The sequence below is a fragment of the Chiloscyllium punctatum genome, chromosome 3, assembly GCF_047496795.1.
Source record: "Chiloscyllium punctatum isolate Juve2018m chromosome 3, sChiPun1.3, whole genome shotgun sequence".
In the NCBI taxonomy this organism is placed as follows: Eukaryota; Metazoa; Chordata; class Chondrichthyes; order Orectolobiformes; family Hemiscylliidae; genus Chiloscyllium; species Chiloscyllium punctatum.
The window spans coordinates 152,203,015-152,225,730 of record NC_092741.1 but is presented as its reverse complement, the minus strand read 5'-3'; the positions used below and the strand labels follow the sequence as shown (position 1 = coordinate 152,225,730).

The following is a 22,716-nucleotide window of genomic DNA, read 5'->3' as shown; positions in this document are numbered from 1 at the left end:
TAAGTTCTGATGCCAAGTTGGAAACTAATATGCAATCTGCTCGATTACAGACACTGAACACAGACAGGAAGCAGGGAATGCTTTGAAGTCATACCGAAATTTACAATTGTAGAAAGCTATGACAAATTAGGAGTGCAGAGATATTCATGCATTTCATACTTGGGCATTGTTTGCAAGTTAGATGTATTTTACAAGTTAGCACCATTCAGATGCTTTTATTCCATTATTCAGTTATTCCATTAAGGCATGAGATTTTTAGCTGACTATAATTTATAAGAACCGAAATAACCTTCAAGACTAGAATCAGGAATGACTTGGTTTAACATTCCAAAATTTGACAAGAAGCACGAATGCATGAGAATGAATTCTATCAGGGAAATACAGGAGACGGTGCTTCTGAAATGGGACTTCTTGTTTACCTGCTTTTCCCCAAGGTTTTAAATCAGCTTATGAAACTGTGGGGGCAGAGTATGTCACATCATCGTGACTTACAGTGCTGTGCACGACTGCGGAAGTAAGTTAGAGATAATGTGATAGAGGCTGAGGAACTGGAAGAACAGGAGCAGCTCTAAGAGGAAGAGGACTTTGATCTGGAGGAATTTCTCCTTACCCATGACTGAGTTCAGTTGGATCGGGCACTACAAACCAGACAGGACCTGACTGACAGCCGGTTCCAGTCAATGAGGACTGGGTCCAGCAGACCATCCATCAGCTGTAAAACACTCATTGGTGATGGTGCCAGCATTCAGTCAGCATTGAGACAGCAAACTGCAGCTTCAACATAGAAACAAAGATGATAGGACCAGGAGAAGGCTATTGGAGTCTGCTTTGCCATTCATCAGGATCATGGCTGATCGTCCAACTCAATAGCCTAATCCTGCTTTCTCCCCATAACCTTTGGTTCCATTTGCCCCGAGTGCTATATCTAGCTGTCCTTGGATACATTCAATGTTTTGGCATGAACTCCTTCCTGTGGTAATGAAGTCCCCAGACTCACCACTCTTTGGGTGAAGAAATGTCTCCTAATCTCCATCCAAAATGGTTCACCCCGAATCCTCAGACTGTGACCCCTGGACTCACCCAACATAGGGAACATCCTCCCTGCATCTACCCTGTATAGTCATGTTAGAATTTTATAAGTTTCTATGAGATCGCCCCCTGTTTGTTTTGCTTGTGTTTGCTTTTACTGGCTGCCAATCTAAACTCTTGTTCAGAATTGTCAGATCGCTTGCCCCTACGTGACAATCCCCTCTTGGACAATGACAAAATACAGGCCCGCAGTTGTCAGTGGGGATGGAGTAGTGGTGACGTTGGAGGGTGTAGGAATGGACAGGTAAAGCACATACACCGGTGGTTTAACAGCAAGTGCAGCAAGCTAACGGGCAAGGATATGTCTGCCACAACTGCTCGGTGCTGTAAGCAGCCTGGCTTTGTGGCTACTGTGCCACTGGTTTGCCTTTAAGGGCAATACCAGATTGCCAACATATACCCAGACGTACAGCAGCCTTTCAAAGATGGCAAAATCGTCTACGACATTGGTCTATTGGTGGATTGCCAACAGGTGGCAAGTTGCTCTGGGCACAGTGACTGTAGGATGGGGACTAGTGAAGAATGAGACTGGCCCCATAACAGTGGGGTGGGAAGTTAATGAGGCAAGTTTGGCAAGACATGACCTTCAAACACTCAGGGGGGAAAAAAAAATTCAGCACAAAGAACCTGCACAGGGACAATGATAGCTTAAAGTGAGTGGACAGATAATTGGTAGATGAAGTGTAATATAGGAAAAATATAAATTTGTCCATTTTGGCAGGTAAAGTAAGAAAAGCAGCATACTAGCAAAAATGGAGGTAAAGTTCAGGTACAGAGGAATAAAACAAAGAACTGAGGATGCTACAAGTCTGAATCAAAAACAGTAATCACTGGAGAAACTCAGCAGATTTGGCAGTATCTGGGGAGAGAAAGCAAAACCTTCTGGTTCTAAAGACTCAGTTAGTCTTGAAACATTAACTCTGCTTTCCACTGGCAGATTTGCCGAGAGTCCCCAGCAATTTCTGCTTTTGTTTCAAGTACAGAGGAATCTAGGTCTTCTGGTCTCTGAATCTCAAAGTTAGTGTGTGGGTGCAGTAAGTGATTAGAAAAGGCAAGTGGAATGTTGTTTATTGCAAAGGGAATAAGTATGGAAACAGGGATGTTTTGTTCAGGTCATACAGGTCATTGGTGTGAGCACAGAGTCATAGAGTCAAACAGCACGGAAACAGACCTTTCAATCCAATTTGTCCATGCCGACCAAGTTTCCCAAACCAGTCCCACTGCCTGCACTTGGCCCATATCCCTCTAAACCTTTCCTTTAACGTACCGTTCCAAATAACTGTTCCTGCATCTACCACTTCCTCCTCATTCCACACACTAACCATCCTGAGGGGAAAAACATTGCCCCCCAGGTCTGTTTTAAATTTTTTTCCTCGCACCTTAAAACGTATCCCCCCCCCCCCCCGTCCCAGTCTGAACTCATCCACCCTCGGGAAAAGACACCTGCCATTCACCATTCTATACCCCTCAAGATCTTATTAACCTCTTCAAACTGGAGAGTAGTGCAGAATTTTGGTCGCCTTATTTAAGAAACGATATCATGGAACTAACAGCAGTTCAGGGAAGATTCGCTCATTCCTGGGATTCCTGAGAGGAAGGGATTATTTTATAAAATCGTTTCCATTAGTTTTTTGGATGAATAAGGAGTGATCTTAATGAAATACAAGATCCTGAGGGGAATGGGCACGGTAGATGTGGAGAGAATGCTTCTCCTTACTATAGAGATGCAAAATAGGACACGCAGTTTAAAAATATGGGATTGTCTCTTTTAAAAAAATGCAGCTAGAACTTTGTTCTCTCAGTTTAAATGTGTGGAACTCTCATCCTCAGTGAGCAGAGAAGACAGTCAATTGATATTATTAAGACACAGGTAGATACAGGACAAAGGAAGTAAAAATCTGAGGTAGGTATAAACATGGAGAAGTTGAGGCCATGATCTTATTGAATGGCAGAAGAGGTACAAATGGCAGAGAGCTTACTCCTGCTTCTAAGTTGAACATTCAAATAATTCATCTAAAGTGAGACTTCCTTCAAGTGCATACAGACTACACAAACACATGGACAGATTGCCACTGGATCTAGCCAACAACAGGAAATAAAAGAAACGCATAGAGGCATCCAAAACCCAAATTGGCACAGGGGTCGGAAAGTATAGACTCGCGTCTCTTGCAATTGGGAAGGAAATGTCGATGAAATGACTGTCCAGCTACACAACACTATTAAAGCTGCAAATGCCTCAAAATATTCAGGAAAGAGATGGTTTTCTTTTCAGTGGTTCTAGCACTGTCTCAACAGTTACACTAAAAATACAATCCTACTATTTCCTTTCTGTAAAATGACTTCATAACAAAGTCTGATCCTGCCCTGTAGAACAGTCAGGTGTAAACAGCTATGGAAGAGGACAGTGGATAGATTGCAAACAAGAAGGCAGGTTTACATTCCATTCAATAAGGCCAGCCGTGCAGAAAGAAAGTGGGCGGCACGGTGGCAAAGTGGTTAGCACTGGTGCCTCACAGCGCCGGAGACCCGGGTTCATATCCCGCCTCAGGCGACTGACTGTGTGGAGTTTGCACGTTCTCCCCGTGTCTGCGTGGGTTTCCTCCGGGTGCTCCGGTTTCCTCCCACAGTCCAAAGATATGCAGGTCAGGTGAATTGGCCATACTAAATTGCCCGTAGTGTTAGGTAAGGGGTAGGTATAGATGTAGGGGTATGGGTGGGTTATGCTTCGGCGGGGCGGTGTGGACTTGTTGGGCCGAAGGGCCTGTTTCCACACTGTAAGTAATCTAATCTAATCTAATCTAAAAAAAGGCAGACACAGGTAGAGCTTGCAGGACAGACTCAGACAGACAGAGACACACACACACACAGTCAGCAGAAAGTTCTACACCTAATACAAAGTAAGATGTTTGTGCTTGTTGGAGACCAATCATTTCAGTCCCAGGACACTACTGCAGAATTTCACTGGGTCGTGTCCTATGTCAATCCATCTATAGATAGCTCATCAATCACTTTTCCATCAACATTGGCCAAATGGGAGCACGTTCGCTGATGTCTGGTTATGGAGCATCATTTGTTGCTCCTTAGATACTGAAACAGTCTGTATTTATCCATAGCAAAGGCCTACACAACATCTGGGTTTGGGCTGATAAGTGGCACATGGAATGCTTGTCACAGAAGTACCAGGCAGTGACTATCTCCAACCAGAGAAAGTTTAAACATCACTCCTTGATGTTCAATGAGATTACCATCATGGAGTACTGCAATTCTAACACTCTGGGAGTGACCTGGATCAGCTAGTTAAATACTGTGGCTACAAGTGCAGGGCTGACAACAGGAATTCTAAAGCGGGTAAATCATTTTCTGTGTCTCCAATGTCTGTCTGCCCACTATGAGATTGTGGAGTGGAGCTCTTACAACAACAAAGAAACTTGACACCACTCAGGACCAAGCAACTCACTCGAGTGGCATCCCTTCCACCATCTTCAACATTCACTCACATCACAACCGTTACACAGTAACAGCAATATGTACCATCTACAAGATGCACTGCGGACACTCTCCAAGGTCATTTCAACAACACGCTCCAAATCTGCCACCACTACCATCAAGAATGGCAAGGGCAGAAAATGCATAGGAGCACCGCCACGTGTAGACTCCCCTCCAAGACAAGACAAGAAATATCATCACCAGTCCTTCTGTCGCTGGATCAAAACTCTTGAACTCCCTCTCTGACAGCATTGTGGAGCTACCTACAATCTTTGAGTGGCGTGCAATTTTTAATCTAAAGAAAACATTCCCAAATAAAGTGAGCTCTTTAATGATTATAATTAGGACATCTGTAAAGTTTTCACTGACGCCCTTTGATGGAATCTCTATTGTCCTGCAGAATTTTCACTCCAGAGTCATGATCTTTTTTCTTGGTATACAAAATGATATCTGAAAAGGTTTGCACCAGAAACAAGAACTTCATCTCCACACTTGGTAGGAAATTATTTAAGTATCTCTCCCTGCAATCACAACCTGAATAACATGTGGCACATAAAAAGATAATTTGTACTGCTGTTGTTCTTGTATTAATTTTTTTGTCAGTTGTCAACATTAGATAATCACAAGTAAGTCATGAACAAGCTATTTTACGCTGGGGAACAAGATTTAAATGAAAAGAGAAAGACTGTACCAAACTTGTCAGCCCTGCCAACAGTAAGCAATTCAAAACAACTTGTTGATAAAGTCACAATCAGCTCTTCATAATAGAAGTTACAGCTTCATAATAGGAGTTAAGTATTTTAAGATTATCTGATCCCAAGCCCATTACTTCTGTTGGGATGAAATTATTGAAATATTGGAAGAGTACTCTGTCTATTAAGAGTAAGTTCTTTTAACTCCAACACAAAAATCTAGAACGTGGAGGTGCCGGTGTTGGATTGCAGGGAACATAGTCAAAAATCACATGAAACCAGTTATAATCTCTCCGGTTCATTTGAAATCACAAGCTTTCAGAGTGTCGCTCCAAATAAACCTGTTAGACTATAACCTGGTGTCATGTGGCTTTTGACAAAAATCTATAGAGACACACATTCCTGGGACTTGTTAATTGAGGCACGATGACCACAAACGGGGAGTATGCCTCTTGCCAATATAAAGAATAGAACTGAAAACTACATTTGGTTTTCAAATATCAAGCATTAACTTCAGAAAGCCTCCAAAGCATTTCTCCCAACATATTGTCCTTTCAAAGATCTCATATCCAAACAGGAATCAAAACAGTGAGTCAACTCTTACAGGCATTAACTCACAAGCAGATCTACCTTCTTGTATTTTAAAATCTATTTAAGCTACTTTAAATTGACAAAGGATGCTTTAGATTTTACAGGATTTTCATACATCCAGCCTCATGAATGAGATTAAATTGAAGGTGGGGAGAAAAGTGAGGATGCAGGGGTGTTAACTTTTCAAAAACGGGAGAACTGCTCCTTCACTGGCTATTTATACAGCCAACTGACAGGAATCCCCAGATTTAGGAGCTAAAACATAGCGGACTGGAGCCCTACAGGTACAATTGGGTCATTCACTAAAATAAAACAAAGAACTGCGAATGCTGGAAATCTGAAACTATAACAGAAATCACTGGCAAACCTCAGCAGGACTGGCAGCATCTGTAGAGAGAAAGCAGTTAATGTTGAGTCTGGTGACACTTCATTTACACAATTTTCATGCCTTGTTGTGGACCTTGACACTGCCAGCTGGGTCACCAGAAGGTGCCAGCCAATAAGCAGCCAAGAGTTTCATGGCCCATTAGTCCTCCAGGGTTGAGGCCTACTCTGTGAACAAGTGAGAGGGTAAGTCCTTGTTTTGACTTCTTCTCATGAAGCGGGGGGTTGGAGCAAAGGGTTGGAGATGTCTTCCAGAGGCCACCTTGTTGCCCTTCATTCATGCCTCTGAATGTCTCCAATTCTCCCCCAATCAACAAACAAGGCCTAGTTTCCATTTCTGAAGAAGGGCTGATGCCCGAAACGTCGATTCTCCTGCTCCTTGGATGCTGCCTGACCTGCTGCGCTTTTCCAGCAACACATTTTCAGCACTGAAGAAACTAGCCAGTCCTCTCACCTGACGGGGAGGCACAGGATTGAGGATAGGGGTTGTTGAAGATTACTCAAGGACTTTCCCAGCACTTTCCCAGCTCTCCAGAGTCAACGTGCCCAATTTCCCTTAGCATCACCTCCAGATCGCCTCCAAATATTCAGATATTTCTGCAGTCACCTCCACACTTGTATCCGAACATTGTACATACAAATTCAGAACAAGAGTAGGCCAGAGCTCATAGCTCGGTACTCTTCAGCTCTCTCATCAGTTAAGAATCTACCTAATTCTGCATTAAAGATATTCATTAGTCTGGTCTTCATGGCTCCCAGGAGAGAGTTCCATGACTCATCCTCCAAGGGAAAATATATCCTCATTTCCACCTTAAATAGAAGGCATTGGATTTTTAAAAACTCTTGTCCCTTAGTTCTAGTTGTCCACTCATGGAGCAACATCCAACTAGTGTTCATTATGTCAAATCCCCTCAGGATCTTAATTACTTCAATAAGATCACCTCTTACTCTTTTGAAATCTAATGGATATAGTCCCAGATAATCCCTATAATCAAGCAGCAGTCAAGTGAACCTGTCTGAACTGCATCTAATATATTTTCTTAAATAAAGAGAACATATTCTAGAGATGGTCTCACTAATATCATGTAGGAGTAAGTGAGGACTGCAGATGCTGGAGTTCCAGAGTTGAAAAATGTGGTGCTGGAAAAACACAGCAGGTCAGGCAGCATCCGAGGAGGAGGAGAATTGACGTTTTGGGCATAAGCCCTTCTTCAGGAATGAGGCTGGTGTGCCAAGCGGGCTGAGATAAAAAGGGGGGGGGGGGGGGGGGGAGGGGCGCTGGGAATACGATAGGTGGAAGGAGGCGAGGGTGAGGGTGATAGGCCGGAGAGGGGGTGGGGGTGGGGGGGGCAGAGAGGTCAGGAAGAAGATTTCTCCAGCTTCCTCATTTCCCCTCCCCCCACCTTATCTCAGTCCCAACCCTCGGATTCAGCACCGCCCTCTTGACCTGCAACCTTCTTCCCGACCTCTCCGCCCCCACCCCCTCTCCGGCCTATCACCCTCATCTTAACCTCCTTCCATCTATCGTATTCTCAGCGCCCCTCCCCCAAATTCCCTCCCCCCCTACCTTTTATCTCATCAGCCCACTTGGCAGACCAGCCTCATTCCTGAAGAAGGGCTTATGCCTGCTCCTCGGATACTGCTGTGTTTTTCCAGCACCACATTTTTCAACTCACTAATGTCATGTACAACCAAAGCAAAACATTACTACTTTTATATTCCATTTGCCTTCCTAACCTCAGGAAGGGTCACTGGACCCAAAATGTTAACACTGATTTCTCTCCACAGATGCTGCTAGATCTGCTGAGGCTTTTCCAGTAATTTCTGTTTCTGTTCCTTCCTAATCATTTGTTGTACCTGCACATCAAAGGTTTGAAATTCATGTACCAGGACACCTGGGATCCTCTGCAAGAACTTGGAATTTTGTAATCTCGTCCATCTAAATCATATGCAGCTTTTCCATTTTTCCTGACAGTTAACTCATCAAGTGCCACTACCAACAACTCCTCCGCCACTCTGTAAACCCAGGCTCATGCCTCCAAATCTTGGTTGCCACTATCCTAATTTGAGGCAAAAAAAAAGCTGCAGATGCTGGAATCCAAGGTAGACAAGCAGGAGGCTGGAAGAACACAGCAAGCCGGGCAGCATCAGGAGGCAAACTTCCCTAATTTGTACCAAGCTCTGCTCAGCTATCAACACTGCCACACAAAGTTAATTAATTAAATTAAATTAATTCTCCTCCCAATGTTCTTTTCCCTTTATAACCTTCACTTTGCATATCTCTGCAAACAGCCTCCAACCTTCCATGAATTCAACCTTTGTCCAAACTTGGGCTTGTTATACAATCCTGGCTCCCTCTGCACGGTTACTAGCAACCACGACTGCAGTCATCTTGACTCTAACCTCTTAGATTCTCTCCCAAACCTCTCTCACCTTCTTCAACTGCTTTTTAAAACCTATTTGTTCAAGTATTCTAAGTGCATCAATCTCTACTTCTTCAGCTCAATCTCAATTTGTAGCATTTACTTTTTTGAAAGCACTTTGGGACCAACCTTTTGCACAATTCAATCAGCAACATAACTGCAAGTCGCTTGGAATAAGTTGCCAAAATATTTTCCAGGTTTAATTAACTGTCAGTCATACATGTTTACTGATCTGGGTTTGGTTGGTCAAATCTTAGTTTGTCACTCTCTCAGGCATTATAAACAACCGATAAAAACAAACCTTCATATTGAATTCATACACATGACTATGAAAAAGTCCCCTAAGAAAGTAACTCTTCAATATGCAACAGAATATAAACAAATTATGGACACTGGAAATCTGAAACAAAAACAGAAGTTGCTGGAGAAACTCAGGCCTGGCAGCTTCTGTGGCAAGAATACAAAGTTAATGTTTCAGATCAAGTGACCCTGTTCCACCTGCTGATTTTCTGCAACAATTTCTGTTTTTGTAATACGCTCACTTTTAGGATTGTTACACTTGCTGTACAGACATGCTGTAAATAAAGTTGAATTCAGCTCTTTGCAAAGTCCAAATGGCAACGTGGAACAAGATGGAACAGGTCAATGAGAAACGTTTGCTACTTTACTAAATTAGAGACCCTCCCAGGTTGAATTGGAAAGATACATAAAAAGACAGACATAGGAAATACTTCATACTTTATTGTTGGTTCAGGAACAAAACTGAGCAATTGCTGCTGCCAACACCTTTCAATCATAAAAATAATATAGAGCACCTTTTGGTGTCTTTTTTGGGAAATAAAATGACCTTGGAAAAAATTCCTCAGTTACTACTCTGGCCAAGGTAGGACTGTACTGCACTCACATGGTTTCAGTGGAAAGCTAGTCTGGAGACTATGTGAGATCGTAAGATCTTATTGCACAACAAACGATTTCCACATTCCAAACTAATGAAAATAAGCCAGGATATTCCAGGCGCAGACTGTGGAAATACACAAATGAAATAAAAGATGAACATTCTCTGGCAAACATTATGTACAGCATACCAGTGGTTTTACATTGTTGCTATTCACAAGGTTCGTCAAGTCCTTTCTGTACAGGGGATTCTTGATCCTTTGGAGCCAGTACTGGTTGTTCTACTCAACAGCTACTGTTTAAAGATTTGTTAAAAAAAACAAGAAACCCCCACCCCCCGGACTCTCTACTCAGATTCAGTCAGCTCATACAACCAAGTGCTTGGGGGAAGAAAAATTAATTCCAAGCAGATAAAAAAAAATTCAAAGAAAAAGGGAAAAAAGCCACTATTTTGAACAAAACTAAACTTAGATTTTTAAAAAGATACTTTCAATTATGCGGAAAACCACAAATCAAACCTTTTGGTGCTGAAATGGGAAGAATATAGGAGTTTGGAACGAGTTGCACAAGAACAATGGAAGCCACATCTGCAAACGGTCAGGGAGCTCTGCAGCCATTAATCACTACTGACTGGACTGCAAAATTCCAAATCAATAGCCTTTGAGAGTCAGCTTCAAACTATGGCCCTCTCTATTTCCAGTAGATCAATTCAGGATCCAGCTGCATCCTCACCTTCAATGCAAGTTAAAAACCCAGGGGGATGAGCAAATCAGATATGTTGGGCCCAGCAGTGTGAAACTTTCCATCTTTAGACTTTTCATGAAGTATCATTTTTCCAAACAAAACAGACATGTTTCAAACAAAACCATTCCGCTTATTCCTTCACTACAACCTCCTAATTATGCAATTTTAATTTTCTTCTCTCATTCCTTATTGTGATCTAAATACCAGTTACATCCATTTCAGAGATGCATGTAACTCTTTTGTTTTAAAAAGACTTAGTTGGCCTCTGAAGACAATTTCAGTCAATCATACAAAGGAGCTGAAACAGAAATGTTCTCCATCTAAGTTTAATGTTTGTGACAAGAAACAAGAATGAACAAATGAATTAACGATTGCATTAGATCAAAAGGAAGCCCAGAGAAATGGTAAACTTGAGGATTGGGAGCCATTAAAACCCAAAAAGGTACGAGGGGAAGCTGTTTAAGAAAGAAAAAAGAAAATGTGAATGCAAACAAAAGGGAAACAAAGGTGGAAAGTAAAAGTGTTTTCAGAAATGGGGAAAGGAAAGGATTAACTCTCACAAATGTGGGCCCATTACAGGTGAGGCAGCAGAACATACAATGGTGTACCACAGAGTTCAGTGCTAGGACTTCAGCTGTTTGCAATTCATACCAATGACTTGGATGAAAGGATGGAAGGTATGGTTACCAAATTTGCAGATGGCACCAAGGGAGATCGGAAACTAAGGTGTAAGGAGGACACAAAGAAGTTACCAAAATATGTTGCTAGGTTAAGTTCGCAGACAAAGAGGTGGCAAATACAGAATAATTTGATAAGATGCAAAATTTTGGCAGTCAGTAAAAATGAAGCACATTACCTAAGTGGTAATGGAGCTCAGAAATGTACAGAAATCTGGCTGTTCTGAAGTGCAAAATATTTGCAAGTAATTACGTTTATTATAAGTGGAATTGATTAGATATATAGGGACATTATAGGTGGCTCTTATAGCGTACTATTAGACCACCTCAAGTAGTGTCCAGTGATAGTCTCTATATTTAAAGGAAGAATATATATACATTGGTGGCAGTTCAAAGAAAGTTTGCCAGACTAATATCTGGAATGGGCAGGGTTTCTTATGAGGATGGCCTGGACTTGTACCTACTGGGATTTAGAAGAGTGACTTTTATTTTAGACTAGATTCCCCACATTGTGGAAACAGGCCCTTCGGCCCAACAAGTCCACACCGACCCTCCGAAGGGTAACCCACCCAGATCCATTTCCCCTGACTAATGCACCTAACATGATGGGTGATTTAGCATGGCCAATTCACCTGACCTGCACACCTTTGAAGTGTGGGAGGAAATTGGTGTACCGGGAGGAAACCCACGCAGACACTGGGAAAAATGTGCAAACTCCACACAGACTGTCACCCATGGCAGGATTCGAACCTGGTTTCCTGGTGCTGTGAGGCAGCAGTGCTATCCACTGAACCACCGTGGTGCCCCTTTCAAGATGCAGAAAATCCTGAAGGGTCTTGGTAGGATAGATGTGGAGATGATATTTTCTCTCACTGTAGAGTTTGGAACTAGGGGCATTTAAAAATGAGGGTCACTCAGTTAAAACAGATTTGAGGCAACTTCCTTTCTCTCCAAGGGTTTCAAGTCTTCGGTGGCTTTAAATATTTTCCAGGCAGAAGTAAACAGATTCCTGTTAAACGTAACGGTCAGATGGGTTTTTCCCAACAATCGAGAATGGATTCATGATCATTATGCTCTTAATTCAAATTGCACCATCAGCTGTGGCGGGATTTAAACCCCTGTTCTCACAGCATTAGCTGAATTTCTGGATTAATAGTCTAACAGGAATACCACAAAGCCATTACGCTCCCCCCACCCCCACCTCAAACACCCCCTTTACAGCAGAGACGGAGATATAACTGACATTTTCAATATTACGTCGGGATTTGATAGTTACTTCCCACTTTCTCCATTTCCATTGGCTCCATAACCGTAGGAAAAAACGTTTTGCCAAAATCTAAGAGGGAAATCAAGAAAAACATTTCTACACACAAGAACTAGGAGCAGGAGTATGCCATTTGACTCCTTGAGCCTGCTCCACCATTCAAATAAGATCAAGGCTGATCTTTTCATGGACTCAGCTCCACTTACCCACCCTTAATTCCTTTATTGTTCAAAATAAAAATAAATCTACCTTAGCTTTAAAAACATTGACTGAAGTAGCATCAACTCATTCACTGGGCAGGGAATTCCTTAGATTTACAACTCTCTGGGTGAAGAAGTTCCTTCTCAATTCAGTCCTAAATCTGCTCCTCCTAATTTTGAGGCTGTGCCCTCTTATCCTGATTTCACCTTCCAGTGGAAACATCTTATCTACTTCTACCTTAACTGTTCCCCTCATAATTTTATATGTTTCTAAAAGATCCCCCTACCACCCACCCCTCATTCCAATGAATATAATCCCACTCTATTCAGTCTCCTCATAAGCCAATGCCCTCAACTCAGAATCGCCTAGTGAACACACAAAAGAACTGTTAACATCTGGAAGAGACTAAGTGGTGCAATTAGATCACAGAGGAACTTGCTAAGGACAACTGGATGCCTAGATGAAAACATATAATTTGTAACGTTACAAGGAAAAACCGAGTGAATGCTAAGAGCCAAGCTTGTCATCTCTGCAAGATTTTGTAAAATATCAGACTACTTAGAAAAAAATGAACCCAGAGAGAAAATCAGCACATTCATCACAGAGATCCACGTCTAATAGATTTCTAAGTTTAGCTGTATTGGAGCCACAAATAAGGGATGCTGAGAAATGGCATTTTTGGAATAGGTAAATTTTGTTTTTGGCATGATCAAGGATGCCAAATTTATATTAGGTAGACATGCAGGAGGCTGGAAGAACACAGCAAGCCAGGCAGCATCAGGTGGAGAAATCAACCTGAAGGAAAGTTACATCTGAAAAGTTGACTTCTTCACCTCCTGATGCTGCCTGGCCTGCTGTGTTCTTCCAGCCTCCTGCTCGTCTGCTTTGGATTACAGTATCTCCAGTTTTCTTGTCTTTAACCAAAATTTATATTGTCTTAGTAATAATGATCTTTTTTCAAAAACATTCAAATATGCTTTAATCATTCAAGCTGAAGCAACTATTTCCAAATTTGAAATGGCAACACTTCTAGGAAGCGTCTCGGAGCTTTTACTATATTAAAAAGTGGTCGATAAACGCAAGTATGCTTGCCTTCTGAAGTTATTTAAAGCAGACATCACTATCCCACCAAACTGTTGGAATTATTGAGAATAAGCTGACAGCATAATTTGCTTAGGGGCTTAACGTCTCACTCAAAGATGAAAGGAGAGGTAGAGTGCATAAAAATAGGCAATCTACCTGATGTTGTGTTTTGCTGTAAATCTGCAGATTTGACTTTATATTTGATCCAAGAGCAATTCAAGGACCACAAAGATTGCAACACTCACATTTCTTACATGGAAAAGGAAGTATACAACCCAAGTGAAAAGGAAGCCGTTAACATCTCTTAATCCTCAAGAATCGTTAGCAAATAACTATGTGGAAAAATACCCAATTTCACGTTAATTTTGTCACATATGACCACTTTGGACAAATAATGATACTCCAAATATGAATTAATTTTTAAAAATACCTCACAACACCCAGCGGATCAGAAATTTCTTCAGTCTTTTCCACAGTAGGCATAAGAGTTTTTGATGATCTCAGCACACCAATATCTTCAGAGGTCTCTTGATTGAAGAAATCTCCAGAGTCGTCTCCGTCTTCTTGCAATTCCTCATCCGTAGAATTTTGAGTTTTAAATTTCAAATCACCAAGGTCTTTCATTTTTGCTCCTAGTTAAGGAAAAAGGTCAACTTTTTTTTTAGAATTGACAAGTTAACAAACTAAATGTAAAATGGCAGCAAACAAACATTTTGAAACATTGCCCTGGAAAGAGAGTACCATATCTCACTCTGCAAAACAATATTGCACATATCTGGCAAGAGAAGAAAATAAGCCTCAAACATATGCATGCGAATTATTGCCAAAGCTCGTAACTTATTTCTCCAGCTTGAGTGAAGGATAAGTGTAGCTGTCCTGATGGTTATATTCGTAATACACTGGATTATACTTTTAACTCTCACCATTTTCTAATCTCTAATTCAAAGCTTCTACTTTTCTTCATATTGCATTAAAATCTTGACAAAGTATGAAGGAGGCCAATATCTCCACAGTTAAATTATAGCAGAATACAATCTTGTAAAGCAAGGTAACCCATCTAGAAAAATGTACACAGAATCAAGAAAGATGTCTCCCATAAGTCACATGACTGTCCTTGTTGGTTGATTATAGCCTCAAAATCAGACAGCGCTCTCAAAGAGAGACATTTAGACAAAAAAAAACAAAGAACTGTGGATGCTGGAGGTCTGAATCAAAAACAGAAAGAACCTCAGCAAAGTTAGCATCATCTATGGAAAGAAAACACAGTTAATGTTTCAGTTTCAGTGACCCTTCTTCACAAGGGGAGATATTTAAAAATTGATTAAACTTCTGACAACAGAACAAACAGGAAGAGGGGGCAGGGAATGGGGGTTCTGACTTCAATATTTACAAATCGCGCTCTCTCTCTCTTTCTCTGGGAAGAGAATTTCCAAAAAAAGTAATTGACCTGTCATGATAAGAGACTAATATTACATATCTCTTCATAAACAATTTTAATATATACTTACACTTAACCTTTGAATTTGTATTTTTGCTAATAACTGTGATGTTCTTTACAGAGTAAATTTCAATGGTGGTTCCACAATTAACTAAACACTGATTTTGTTGATGAGTAAAGTTTTTTTGCTGCTTTTTTGTTAAATTTATGCAGCAAGAAAATGAGAGATTTGCAGTTCATGGCCACCTTACAAACAGCTGGCCTGGTTGTGAAACCAGCTTCAATAAATGACACAGGTGGCATGTGTATGTAGCCTCAACTAAACCATCAGGAAAAAGCAATTTAAAAGTTCTAAATGTCCTCCTTTTAATTTCTTAGGCAATACAGCAAATTTTCCAAACTTCTGGAGCCAATATTTTTTCAAACTGCTTAACTTGCATCTCTTTAATGGGCGAGACGTACTCACCTCAACTCTCAACCATCTGCAACCCAAGCATAATTTGCCAATTTATTTCCCAATTGTTTCACACATCTGGTCTCAGCCTCACAACAACCAACATCAAACAACAATGGCCACCAACGATAATGTCTCTTTGGGCAGCTCAAACATACCCGAGGAACACACACCATATCCTCCACAAACAAACAGGTAGACCTTCACACTTGCTGTACAAACAAATTCACATCACTTAATCCCTCAACAAAATTAAAGTTAAAAAAATTGAATGACAGACTTATATAACCAGACATCCACATTGCCTCAATGATGACTGGCAATAAAGATTATTTTAATAAGAATTGTAAAACATGAACAACTTTACAAATATGCATATCTTGTTGCTTCAACTACATATGTTTTTGCCAAAAGGAACCAGTCTTTTCTGCTCCAGCTACTTAACACTAATTAAAAATCCCATTCACAAGATCATGAAGTGGTGCATAAAATATATACACAGACAGTAAAGATTAGATTCCAGGTCTCCTATCAGCATTCTACTGCTTTTGAAAAGGAATCCCATTAAAAAGTCGTACATTTATCACATTTCACTCTGCTCCTTGGCCCTGACACTCCCCATAATAAAAATGTCATTTTAATTCCTCTACAATGCATTTACAGTCAGAGATGTACAGCATGGAAACAGACCCTTCAGTCCAACTTGTCCATGCTAACCAGATATCCTAAATTAATCTAGTTCCACTTGCTAGCACCTGGTCCACATCCCTCTGAACCCTTCCTATTCATATAACCATCTGGATGACGTTTAAATGTTGTATTTGTACCAGCCTCTACTTCTTCCTCTGGCGGCTCATTCCATACCCATACCACCCTCTGTGTGAAAAAGTTGTCCCTTAGGTCTCTTTTATATCTTTCCCCTCTCACCCTAATATACCCTCTAGTTCTGGACTCCCCCATCCCAGAGCAAAGACCTTGTCTGTTTATCCTATCAATGCCACTCGGTTTTCTAAACCTCTATAAGGTCACCTCTCAGCCTCCGACGCTCCAGGGAAAACAGCCCCAGCCTATTTAGCCTCTCCCTATAGCTCAAATCCTCCAACCCTGGCAACATCCTTGTAAATCTTTTCTGAACCTTTTCAAGTTTCACAACATCTTTCTGATAGGAAGGAGACCAGAAATGCATGCAATATTCCAACAGTGGCCTAACCAACATCCTGTACAGCCACAACATGACCTCCCAACTCCTATACTCAATGCTCTCACCAATACCAAACGCCTTCTTCACTATCCTATCTACCTGCGACTCCACTTTCAAGGAGCTATGACCCTGCACTCCAAGGTCTCTTTGTTCAACAACACTCCCAAGGACCTTACCATTAAGTGTATAAATTCTGCTCCGATTTGCTCTCCCAAAATGCAGTACCTCACATTTATCTAAATTAAACTCCATCTGCCACTCCTCAGCCCATTGGCCCATCTGACCAAGATCCTGTTGTAATCTGAGGTAACCCTCTTTGCTGTCCGCTACACCTCCAATTTTGGTGTCATCTGCAAACTTACCTCCTATGCTCACATCCAAATCATTTCAACCAGACACAATTCAAATTCTAACCATAGACAATAATAATGTTTCAGATACTGGATTTTTCACATCACTCCAACACATTCTTCATATTATTCCACTGTCCAAGACCTCAAACTACAATTAGTAAACTTTGAAACACGACGAACAGTTTAGAAAGAGAAATACAGGCAGCATGAGATCTGAACAGTCAGCTTCTCCTCCTCCTCCTCCTCCTCCTCCTCCTCTCCCTTACTTGGGTCAAAGACAGAACTCAGCTCCAGGTTACAATGGAAAGTGTCTGACTTTGAAAGCAGCTACATAAGGTCCTTCTGAAAACTAACTTCTCCTGATATCTACATTGCTAATCATCTCTATTGTAACCATTATGCATGCTATGAATAAACAGGAATAGATCCAATATATTTTCACAATTCAAGGGTTAATGCAAGTAGCCTGTTAGGTTTTGCATTGAATTTAGCTCTCTTTTTCAAAGTTCACTTTGCCCTGAAGTTGGACAATCTTAAATAAAACTCAACTGTCTGGTTGTTACAGGAAATAAGAACAACCTGTCTGTATCTCCTAATGTTACTCACTCCCTTCCCTGTTACAGCCAATATTGCATTGTTTTGACAAACACCAAGTCCTCGCACCGACTGGAAAAGAATCAAGAATCTACTGGCAGATGGGCAACTGCTCCTGACATCTTTCTGGATAGAAGCAAGAATTTGGATCTTGTTTAAAATAGCCAGTGATACTATTTCAGACTTAAACAAATTAGTTCATTTGTACATTACCAATTCTAAATGCTTGTTAGTTGACCTAGTTAGATATTACAGAGGCTAAAATCCTCCTATGGCCCGAAAGAACATATTAAGATTTAATGCAAGGAGCTTCTACACATACACACGAATAACTCATTTGAGACATAATGGCAATCTTATTCCCAAGCTCATCATTTTGAGTTCCGTGTTGGAAAATGAATTTTATCTCAAATATTTCAGTCATATATTTTATTGAGAACCCAAATATTACAATCAACTCTCCACACTGGAAGTAAACAATCTCATTTGTTGAAATTTCACAACTACATATCTTTATCGTTTAAGTGAGTCATCAGAAATATGTGTACACACAAAGCACATGGGGGTGGGTGGGGGGTGGAGGTGGGGGAGTCAATCCTACAAACTGGAGGGTGACAAACGTAAGCCATCTATTTAATAAAGGAGGGGTACTGAAAACAGAATGGGGAATTGCTAGAGTCCGAAGGGGTCTTGATTAGCTCCATTAACTGCACAGTTAGTTTGGATGCAGACTGACTGCAATAGCATGAGTTCAAATGGGGACTGTGAGCCATGAGGAAACTACAAGGAGGCTTCAGGGAAATGTGGATTAGTTGAGTGAGTGGGGAAAGGTATGGAAGTTACAGCATACAGTTACAGGTGACTGTGATGTTATACACTTTGGTGTGACAAATAAAGGCACAGAATTATTTAAATATATTGGAAATGTGGATGTACGCAGGGATCTGAATGTCCCTGCAAACCAAAGAAAGTACATAGACAGGTGCAACAAACAATTAGGAATGCAAATTTATATTAGGCCTTCATTACAAATGGATGAATGTTCAGAGGTAGGGATGGCTTTGTGTTGTTTTATATAGTCTTAGTAAGACTTGGACTTGGAGCACTGTGTGCAATTTTTGATCTTTTTGCCCAAGATATATTTGCCAGAGAAGGAGTGCAACAGAGATTCACTAAGATGACAACAGTGATTGCAGAACTGTTGCACAAGGAGAGATTGGCTTGAGTGGACCTGTGTTCGCTGAATTTTAGAGGAATAAGGGGAGATCTGATTGAAAGGCATACAATTCCAACAAGGCTAAACAAAAGCAGATGCAGGGAGAATGTGCACCCTGGCTGGGGAATCTAGAACCAGGAGAGTGCGCCTCAGGACACAGGATAGACCATGTAGAAGAAGTGAGACAAGGTGAAATTCACTATCACAGAAGGCTTAGGACATTGGGTCATTGATTATATTCAAGAAAAAGATAGAGATATTAGAAGCATTGAGAGATATGGAGATAGTCTGCTGTTACCATATTGAATGGTACAGCTGACTCAAACTTTATTGCTATTCTGTGTCAAGCCAACTGGTGTTTAAACACTGCTATCTGACACTCTGACACTGAAGCAGTTCAGTTTGTACAGGGATTGATTTCCCTTGTGTTGTGGCCACAAATAAGAAGTCTTTTAAGAAACACCAATTTCTTCTTATACTGAAAATAATTACCTAAAAACTCCAACAACTCCGGGCTCGATGCGAGTGTTGTGTCCTTCGCGATGAACCTGAAGATTTCATCAAAAATCACTCTTCTTTCCCTTATATCAGCCTCCGCCACGAATAAAACTTTTCTTGGCATGGGGGGCAATTTTGCCTTTGGATACTGGGTGATCAGCTTTTGATATAAATCATCAATCTCACTGTACTTCTTGGATACCTGAAAAGCAACAACAAAAAAAAAGTCTTTAAGTTCTTTTTTACTTTACAAACAGCAACACTGAGCATAACAAAAGGGCCTGGGACTGGCCTCAGAGTAAACCTGTGGCATTTGCTGATGTTTCCTCAACATAACCCGTACTTGCTTTGGATGGAGGCTGTAGAAAAACTGATCTCAGTTTCCTGTGGCTTGATTGTCAGACCAAGCTGCGAGGTTGTGACAATTGCTGCCAAGCTACACACCTCTCAATGCCACAAGCTGAAGACACTGACCTGCAAGATCAACCTTCTGCACGAGAACAGGAGAGGTTATAAACTCTTAAAGATAATGGTCCATCAATCAGGCTGCTCTCTGCCATGCCCAACCTGTGCCAGTCAATGGGACTGAGGAGTGGCAGGGATGAGGAGAGCAGCAGAGGCCATTTATAAATAAAAACAAAAGTCAATTCAATTCACAATAATTACAACCCTCTGTTCATTTTCTGGACGATGTTGTAGGTACGTGAAGGACATCCCTGATTGTCAGCTCTGACAAAACCCAATACAGTTCTGAAATTGATGGTCCCTGTCCCTTTAAAAATGTGAACTGCAGAGGAACCAGTCTTACATGAACTGTAACTTCTGGAAATATTTACCAGGAAAATAGAACAAGTCCATGGGACTTTGATGATGAGTGACTGCTGTATTAAGCATACTTTTAAAAAAAAGACTATGGAATAAACTAAAACTCAGAAGGTGAAGTTTGTTGAATGTACAATACAGCAGTATTCTTAATATATGATTTTATTGAAGTGAACTTATAATTTCATTCTATAATATGTGCCTCATGTTGCTGCACATAACCACAGGAGATGGAAAAACACATTGGTACATAACTGCTTTCAATTCAAAATATCATTTTTATACAAAAAAGACAAAACAACGTAAACATCATCTACGTTGAGTTACTACTGTTCTTTTCCATTAGCAGTTTGTTGTTCTGTCAGTGACTGTATATGCGTATTGTATGCATTCTCCTTAAAACACATTGGTTTCGAAATGGGAGACACGTGTTTCACTGACAATATTTATTATTTCTTGCAATAAGGTTGCAAGGAATACCAGCAGGAGGCTGGAAGAACACAGCAAGCCAGGCAGCATCAGGAAGTGGATGTCAACGTTTCCTGAAGGGTTACACCCGAAACATTGATGTCTCCACGTCCTGATGCTGCCTGCCTTGATGTCTTCTTCCAGCCCTCTGCTTATCCACCTTGGATTCCAGCAACTGCAGATTTTTTTTGTCACTATAGGGTATTGAGGTCTATTCGGGGCTCTCTTTGGATCAATGCATACTTTTAAGCTTTCTGGGCTGGTTTTACTGCTACTTGCTGCTAATCCATTCTGTAGGATGTCACTCCCTTGATTATTTCCTTCTTTTTCAACTCTTGTCTTTCAGAGTGGCATCGAGAGCAGCTGGGACATTCCTCAGGAGATGCTGAATTAATCACCAGCTTCAAGATGATAATCTGCTGGTCAAAAAAAAGGGTGGTTTTCCTTTAAAACCTATTCTGCAGTCACTGGCTCAGTGTGCTCTGACATGCTGCAAATCTCTTTTGACACATTGAAGGTTACCAGTCCAATCTGTAGACTTGTTCCAGATAAGTGGCATCTGCTTGTGGTCTTTAAACAAGCTCCTTATTCATGTTCCTGCCATGGGGCTGGCAGAAACATCAGAGTCGAAATGTGTACCGCTGGAAAAGTGCAGCAGATCAGGCTGCATCCAAGGAGGAGGAGAGTCGACGTTTTAGGCATAAGCCCTTCATAAGGAATGTGATAGCAGAGACATCTAACCTCTCAGCATGATTATGGTGCCATCATATGGTCTTCAGGTCACTTTTGAGGGCTTCATTTCGGACATACTTAGTACTGTTTGTGAAGGTCATGATGTTGTATGGTGCACTCGTATCTAACTGATATTTTACGTTGACCTGATGTTCTCCTTCTGCAGCCCTCAATCCAACAGTTACACCTCAGCTAGTCTCACCTACCAACTTGATTAAACCATACAACAGGTTGGCTCAAAGTGGCTTGGCAGATTTTTCAGTCCGAGTGGTAATCCGTACCCGGGGGAAAGAAGGGACTGCAGATACTGGAGATTAGAGTAGAGAGTGTGGTGTTGGAAAAGCACAGCAGGTCAGGCAGCATCCGAGGAGCAGGAGAATTGAAGTTTCGGGCATGAGCCCTTCATCAGGAATGAGGCTTGTGGGTCAGGGCTGAGAGATAAATGGGAGGGGGTGGGGTTGGGGGGAGGTAGCTGGGAAAGGGATAAGTGGACAAAGGTGAGGAAGAAGGTGATAGGTCAGAGGGAGCATTGATGGACGGTTCCAAAGGGTGGTGCCGAGTTTGAGGCTTGGGACTGGGATAATGCAAGGGGAGGGGAAATGAGGAAGCTGTTGTAATCTACACCTACTAGTTCTGCTTCTCAGACATCAACTTGTGTGTAAAATGATTCTGTTTCTTGCAGTGAGAACACTGCATTGCCTACACTGTACAATACTTTCTTTTGCTTTGCATGATGTCCTCTGCAGTATTTAAATTCTGCCTTTTGCCTGTGATTGGCCTATTGTTTGTCCCTGGAGGATCTGTCAGCATTATCTGGCCCGTTCCATCATGAATTTGATCTTGCTGATGATTCACATCCTCAGCACTTCAGCACATCAGAGAAAGTTGCTCGATGATCCCTGGTACGGAGGGATTATCTTATGAGCAAAGGTTAATCATTTGGGGATTCTACTCACTGCAGTTTAGAAGAACGAGAGGTGATCTCATTGAAATATATCAGATTTTCAAAAGGCTTAACAGGATAAATGCTGAGAGCATGTTTCACCTCACGGGAGATTCTAGATCTAGAGGGCAGAGTCTCAGAATAAAGAGGCTCAAATTTAAGACTGAGATAAGGAAGAATATCTTCTGAAGGTTGGGTCTTTGGACCTCCTTGTCAGAGAGCTATGGGGGCAGAATATTTGGATCTATAGAAGGCTCAGAAAGATAGATTCTTGTTCAATAGGAAATCAAGGCATACAGGAAAATTGCAGGAAATGGATGTGAGGAATGTTGGATCAGTCATGATCCTATTGGATTGTGGACAGGCTCGAAGGGCTGGACAGGCTTCTCCTGTTCCTATTTCCTTTGGCCTTATTGGACTCCAGACAAAACTGACTTGTGTCATCTATCACAATGACCTACAGCTGCAT

At 41.3% G+C, this 22,716-nt stretch overlaps 1 protein-coding gene across 5 annotated transcripts in view; it reads right to left on the bottom strand.

Moving 5' to 3' along the window:
* hs1bp3 (HCLS1 binding protein 3) overlaps positions 1–22,716 on the bottom strand; it is a 68,891-nt gene that overhangs the window by 30,773 nt on the left and 15,402 nt on the right. For all 5 annotated transcript variants that reach the window (XM_072562424.1, XM_072562434.1, XM_072562429.1 and 2 more), the window contains exons 3-4: positions 19,277–19,484; positions 13,959–14,160 (exon numbers count right to left, since the gene is read on the bottom strand). In XM_072562424.1, coding sequence (XP_072418525.1) covers positions 13,959–14,160; positions 19,277–19,484 — 410 coding nt within the window. The remainder of the gene's footprint in view (positions 1–13,958; positions 14,161–19,276; positions 19,485–22,716) is intronic.